Source organism: Betta splendens, chromosome 4 (genome assembly GCF_900634795.4).
Source record: "Betta splendens chromosome 4, fBetSpl5.4, whole genome shotgun sequence".
NCBI lineage: Eukaryota > Metazoa > Chordata > Actinopteri > Anabantiformes > Osphronemidae > Betta > Betta splendens.
In genome coordinates this window covers 7,940,873-7,948,372 of record NC_040884.2, presented here as the reverse complement: position 1 = coordinate 7,948,372, position 7,500 = coordinate 7,940,873, and the positions used below count along the sequence as shown (strand labels likewise).

General features: G+C 49.4%; 1 protein-coding gene across 4 annotated transcripts in view; it reads right to left on the bottom strand.

Moving 5' to 3' along the window:
* rnf220b (ring finger protein 220b) overlaps positions 1 to 7,500 on the bottom strand; it is a 21,893-nt gene that overhangs the window by 6,716 nt on the left and 7,677 nt on the right. For all 4 annotated transcript variants that reach the window (XM_029148849.3, XM_029148850.3, XM_029148851.3 and 1 more), the window contains exon 3: positions 365 to 491. In XM_029148849.3, coding sequence (XP_029004682.1) covers positions 365 to 491 — 127 coding nt within the window. The remainder of the gene's footprint in view (positions 1 to 364; positions 492 to 7,500) is intronic.

The window sequence follows — 7,500 nt, the reverse complement described above, 5'->3', positions numbered from 1 at the left end:
TGTACGTTGTGCTTCTCCAAGCAGCCATTAGCGGGACATTATCCCGCCCGCGCCGTGATTTGTCGCCTCGAGGCCGGAGGCTGTAATATGAAATATGTAGGGAACAATGAGGCAGCTTGTAAACAGTGCTCGCAGGTGACAGGGAAGATGGGCGATACCACCTCCGGGTAAGTTACGGGGGAGCTCCCAGCAGCTACACAAATCTGTCACCATCAATAACGACAGTCGAGCCCCACAGAATATTAAGCAAGAGAAAGAAAGGGATGAATGGAGGCAGTGGGAGCGGAGGGCTGAGGGGAAAAACAGCGAAGACGTGATACAGAGCTGTTTGGACACATGGTATAATAAAGGAATCATCACGGACCTGATCTGAAGATGGGCGACTTTGGCTAATTCCTGCTCCATGTGTTCCTGCAGCTCCCCGGGCCTCAGGACGGTCTGGCAGACTGGACACATGGGGGCCTGAGCATCGTAGACACCCTTCACCTTACCTGAAAGGAAAGAGGAGGACTTAACGTCAGCACGTGGAAATATGCACCTAAAATATAAAGGAATTGATCTCGAGCATCACATTCATATGTGGAAACGCAGCGCAGACGGTCTGTGGCCAAGTGCCAGTGGACCTGTCTGTACCCTGATAGACAGCAGCAGCCAGAGTAAAAATAAAGTTGCACACATACACAAACATCAAAGGCTGTCAATAGGAACATTACCCAGGAGGCCCACACGGCCCATTGGGCCCTACTGATGGATTACTGCCATAAGCAGCCAGCTGGGAGCCCGAGGAGCTCCACTATATCAAGATTTTACCTAGTAGATGAGGTACTTTCCCTCTGAAAGCCATCAATCACAGCGAGGCAGCTAGTAGGCAAGACACACCTAATTTCCCTTCACTGCACAGTCAAGTGACAACAAGTGACAATCACAATTCAACTCCCTAATACCTGCTGTTACAAATACGCCGGTGCTTTTTGGCAATTTGTGACCCCTCGCTGTCACACACCGGGCCGAGCGTCGCTGGGGACGGCAGAAGTCCTACGCGTCAGCAGCGCGTGCTAGCGGGCGGCGTCCATGAGCGATGACGCCCCGTAATGAGGAGCAAACTAGGCCCAAATTGCCTCTAAATAAAACAAGGGGTGAAAAATAGAAAGTGGAGTCAGGTGTCCTTGGAAGAATGACAGCTCTCCTGGTCTCGACCCCCCCCCCCCCTTTTTTTTGCATCCCCTCGTGGAAGCCTAAATGACTTTTCCCGACACGCATCGAGCGTTCCCGGGCTTTCGGCGCTTTGCCGCCCGGAACAAGCAGGCATCAGTAAACAATGAAATCTCTGTGCTGAAATTGAATTTATAACCGCATTACCTGCACAGATAACGTCTCGGAATGGCGCCACGATAAGAGCAATGGGATTTGATTTTCAGGTGTTTTATTGGTCCACTTTTTGGATGAGCCCCGTCCTCCTCTAAATACGGCCGCGCCACCAGCCTTCGCCCACGTCCCACACAGACAGCAGATTTAATGGTGTGGGATGCCGCATGTACGGACCCTGTATGTGTGTGTGTGTGTGTGTGTGTGTGTGTGTGTGTGTGTGTGTGTGTGTGTGTGTGTGTGTGTGTGTGTGTGTGTGTGTGTGTGGACGCGCTTTAGCGAGACTCTTGTAACTGACAGTTGTTGCTTCATGACCACCTTTTTACACGTCTGCACCCCCGCCAGCGCTGCCCTCCACCCCTGCCCACATAAACCCTGTCAGTATCAGTCAGCCTCTTCCCCTCTTCAGCCTGGGGGGTCTCAGACACACAACAGGGGGCCGTAAAACCTGCCTGTGGGGCTTGTTAACTGTTCCCTCACTACGGCAACTGGCTCAGATGGATTGGCCCCTCTCTCTCCCCGTGCTGTGCTGAGTTTGTCTTTCCAGTCCTCTAATGGTTTACGGCGTCTTCCTCTCCGATTGTCCCATTTTCAGTCTTTGTGTTGAATCTAGTCTTGAGTCTTTGACCAGTGTTTTGGATGTTGAGCCTTCGCTATCTCAGTTTACTTTAGGCCTCTTACACACAACTGGCTCACCTTGGGGACCTTTGGGAAGCATTCGGACTAACATGGAGAATCACAGCACTGTAAAACAGCAGCTGTCAGAGGGGAAGGATGCACAGTCTCCCTAAGGGATTTGAAGAGAACACCCCCCTGAGGCAAGTGACCAATCAGAATGCTGCCATGTATCTCTGCCCCAACACTATTATCAGGAGCATCATGACAAAGTAAAGTTCATGTTTTGAAAAGGAAAAAAAAAAGATATCTTCGACATAACCTCCATCTCCTCTTGGATGATTGATGGTCACATCCAGTTTCCGTTGTTCTGCATCAGGATGTGAACTGTGACTGTCCTGGGTTCACCACTCGCCACCGAAAACACAAAGATCCGAATCCTGCTGACAAATCCTCAAAGCACCGAGTCCCCCCGAGGGCCCGGGTAATGGTCGATGCCAGCACCCATATGACGGCTGCCAGTTCTGCTGATGTAGACGGAGCGGAGATGCCTAACGTGACCTTTAGTGAATGCCACATCACATCAGGCCTGGATGTCACCCGCTGACATTATGCTAGGGCATGAAAAGGCTGTTCTGCGGGGGGTGGGGGGGGGCTGACGAACGTCCCCCTGGTGACAAACCTGTGGACGTGGTATAATTCTGATTGACGCGAGGCGCACTGGATGCCTTTGAATGGCAGGGGGACAGGCGGGCATCCGGGGGGGGGGGTGCTTGTTTTGCGTCAGCTGGATCAGAAGTGCTGAGACGACTCACTCCAACTGGCATCATTATCCCAATCATCAAACAATTCTCTAAGCACATCAGAAATCCCTCCATAAAGCCGTAACAAGCACAGACTCTATATAAGCAGTGGGCATGTGGAGATTGGCGGGGGAAGTAAAGTTAACGCTTGGCGGCTAACACTGCGGCGGTGGGTTGTGTAGGCAGGTTCTTGGCACGCTTTCAGAGGAGATGGAGGGCTATAAAAGCCATTGGCTCCTGCCACACCTGTACCCCACCCTAACCCGCGGCCTGCTTCCTATTTAAGAGCATCACATGCAGGATATTAGTCAGGGGTTTTTGCCGTCTGTGAGGTAGAGCTAACCTCTGAAGCGGAGGGGGGGGGGAGAAGTATGCAGGCCGCCGTTTGTTTTTTTATTGGGGAAATAATGGCCTATTGAGAGGTTGGGTATTTAATGAGCAACATAATAGGCCCTGTAGTAACACATCTGCTACGAGCAGAGTCATTTCCTCAGCTTTCAAAGGCTGGAGCAGCAGCCTTTGAAACAACAAGTCTAGTTGCCTCTCGCTCACTACTTCTAGATACCTGTTTTTTAATAATTGCACTATTGCAATACCGGTAATACATCGGGCTCCGCATTTAATCCTAACCACATAATGTGGCCCGTGAAGGTACACTTCCTCTCCCGGCTTGACCTCAAACCACTCCCTGTCCAATGTAATTCCAGCATCCTTCAGAAATATCCCTCCTACTCTGCAATCAATTGCGTTTAATGTATTAAAGACACTCACCAAAACCACCGCAACCTTTGGCCCTTGCACAAATCAATGCCTCGTTAGACTTCTAATGATCATTCATTGACTAATAAGATGTGTATCAACCCCTTGTAGAACATTGATTGGCCTTTGGCCTCTGTTGTGCTCTGTGCATTACACTGACAACGGGAGACAGCAGCTGTAAGTCCTGGGGAGTTAGATGATGAAAAACCTCCTGGTGGGAATGATCAGGAATCCTAAAGCCCAAATAGACTCATTCTGAAGCACCTCAGGCCAAAGCCCTTTTCTTCTGCCCCACAGATCAATGGACATAACCTCTCTGACCACAGGTCAATCAGAGCACAAACCCTTAATTTATCTCCCTCTCCCTCTTGCTCCTTCTTTCTCTCATCTTCTCCATTATTCACTACAATTGTTCCATCAGGTGCGGGCGTGGCTCAGCATGTAAGTGTCCAATCATCTCGTTGATGGAGAGTGGACTGGGAAGCCGGGCGACGGTCTCTCAGTGACCACATTCCCCTTCTCGGGGCCCGAGGGCAAAGATCGAACCCTGCCTCCGCTCAGCTCCAACCAATCAATCTGGCCCTCATTGAGATGCATGGCTCAATGATCTTTGATAGTGAGTTACAAATTGGAGACGGAGTGGAAGTCAGAGGGAAAGTTACCGCTGTCCTTGTGTATTTGTGATGACACTGGGTGAGGCTGCTTAAGAGCGCAGGCGAATGTGTGTGGATCTGTTCCTATACAGTTACAGTCATGTGAGGGTCATCCCTGTTCTCACCATGTTTATCATTTAATGTAGGTATTGATGTTCATTTGTTCTTTGCCAAAAACACAATAAAAAGCACAAAAGTGAGTACACAATATTTAGAAATGTCTGTTCTTCATAAACGGTTCTTTGTGAATTTGTTATGACTCAATTCTATTGTGAGCGACGAAATAAAAACAACTTGAGTTTAACAGGGGACATGTGTTACTTGTGCTGTCGGTTTTCTATTGTCGCAACACACACACACACGTGCAAACACAATAAAAAGTAGAAGCAGCCAATAAAAGCCAGCGTCGAGGATCACACACATGCGCGCACACACACACACACACACACACACACACACACACACACACACACACACACACACACACACACAGCTGGCTGCATCTGTCACAGTCGTCCCGTTGGATCCAAAGCCCCCGTCGTCGGACAGAGATATCACGTTCCGTTCGCCGGGGACCTGTCACTTATTCTGATAGCATCAACCTGAGTGAGACACACCGACGACCAACTGTGTCACTCTCCCGTCTCTCAACACACTTGAATTATTTGTGCGCTTTATACAATATTTTCCTTTTTGAGTTTGTGTCTTTGTGTGCACTCCAGAGACTAACAGACAGGTCACAAGCTCTTATCAGCGGGTAATTAAATCGGTTCCAAAAATACAGATCACTATTACCCGGACCACTGATTATTACACATTAACATCTCTCTCTCTGTGTCTCTCTCTGCTTCGCTCTCTCCTTATTATCCCATTGTCCCCTCATCACTTCTCCCTCGATTTCTTTTCCCCTTCCGCTCCTTCTCTCAATTAGTGGTTAATAAGGAGAAAATGAGACGGTTGCTCTGCTGCGTGCATCAAGTAACGCAGCAGTCCTGGACAAACACTGTGCCACTGTTTGTGGAAGTTTAATTAAACAGGGTGTCCGCGGCGCGGCCCGTGTGTGTGTGGTAAACATGTTTTTAAGCACAATCGCCTACTGGACCAAGGTAAATGCACATACCCACCTGTTTTGGCCTCACACACCTGTCCCACAGTCACCATGTGGGCAGCGCACACCTAATGGGCTAATGGGCAGACTCAGAGCCGGGGCGACTTCAAAGCAAGTCCAAACAGCGACGCGCCTTTGCGTTAAATCAGCTGAGATAAACCCCTTCCCTGCTTTCAGCGTCACTCACGGGCATCTTTACACACAGATAACATCTGATACTGTCAGAAAACCTGTTGAGTGCTGCAGGTCCGGGCCGACCGCAGCCACCTGGCGCTGTGTGATCCACCAGTGTTTGGGTTAGTCACGCTTCCGAGCGGGATGTTATCGCGTTGGCGGACGGTTACGGCCTCATCACGACGGCGTCGCCTGCTGCAGAATACAGACGATGGAGTAACTGGGCTTCAGTCACCGATTCACCGAGGGCAGGAGCAATCAGGAAAAAGATGCATCCTTTTTATGCAGAAGAAGAAAATGTCTTATTAACCAGATTATGTCAAATGAATTTTTATCATTTAGAGGTTTTTATAATCCTGTGCTTTTACGAAAAGTCTCCTACTCTAAACTTGCAGAAAGCAGCCAATGATGTTTTTCCTAATCGCTCCTTCGAGTGCAGAGGCCGCCGTCTCTTTGTTGTCCCGTATCCCGGCACCAGGAGTGACTTGACTCTCCTCCTTGAGGTTTTATGGAACGCTTATTGTTTGCGAGTCGAGATGTGTGTATAAACAGACCCTTGAGTGTGTGTGTGTGTGTGTGTGTCATCCACACACACACACACACACACACACACACACACACACACACACACACACACACACACACACACACACACACACACACACCGCGGCGTAGCCCTGGTGAGCGCAGCCCCGTGTGAGACCCCATCGATACGCCCCTCCGATTCCCCCCCGTCAGCAAACACGGGGGAACAAAGGGGCCTGTGGCAGCGCCAGCGGGTATAGATCTTCTACCCTGTGTTCTCGCTCAGTGGGGTCACACAGGAACCGCTCACGGTTCAATCTCCTCGACTTGACTGACCGGGAGCTTTGAGCCACGGCTAATGAGACTGGACCCTCTCCAGTCTGCAGGACCGTGAAACGGGCCACCCAGAGAAGAGGAGTCCAGGAGTCCGCTCGCATTCCGGCAGATATTTCAGTCTGGAACGCCAGTCCGTCACATAAATATAAATGAAGGTATAATAGTGCATGTTTTTCATTTAGATTTTTTAAAATTGTGTTAGAATCAGCAGTAAAATCAGTTCAGCTAAAAACCAGTGCAGACTCAAGTCGTATTAAAGATGTGTGACAAGTCCAATAAAGTGTGTAGTTTCATTTTAAATCTAACAGGGACACAACACCTTTTATATAAGGTACTGTAAAATCATTCTCCGCAGCACTTTCACATTTATTCGCCTTCATTTCAAATGTGTTAGCCATTACTTCTCATAATAATAGCCAATCTTATGATGTATGCATGAGGTAAAGCAGCTCGGAGACCTTTGTTATGTGAAGCCCAGCCGCTCGATGCGCTGTAACAGTGTCGTTTGCATCGGGACAATCCACAGCATGTATCCCATAATCATTCAGTGATTGATTTGTAATTGCACTAACAGGGTCACGGCCGAGACAATAGGATGTGTAAAGCAGAGTCCCCGCTCCTTCTCAGCCTCGCAGCCTCACAGTGGGCCCGCCGAGCGCTGCCTGTGTGGTCTATGGGGACAATTAGCACAATCTCCATACTAATAGCAGCCTGTAATGGACACTGCTGAGCCTGGCAGCCAGTGTGTGTGTGTGTGTGTGTGTGTGTGTGTGTGTGTGTGTGTTTGCCTGTGTGATTGCATATGCATGGGTGTTGGAATCTTTGCGTATGCGCATATCCTTCCTGTCTGTAGCTGGGTATCTGATCTGCCTGTCCTCTCGTGTGTGTGTGTGTGTGTGTGTGTGTGGGTGGGTGTTCATATATATTTGTGTGTGTGTGTGTGTCCGTCTTACTTACACGTGTTTGTGAGTCTCCCGTTTGTAGCCCGTAGCCCGTGTTTTACTAAGGTGAACCCCTCTTCCACCCACTCTGCTCGCGGGCTCTGACCACGGCCACTCATTAGCACCATAATAAAGAGTTGAGACGACACGTAAAAGGTTATATACTGCTGGACTGCCGTTTTCCAACCAATTATCAGGCCTGTGATTTATGGCCCAGACTC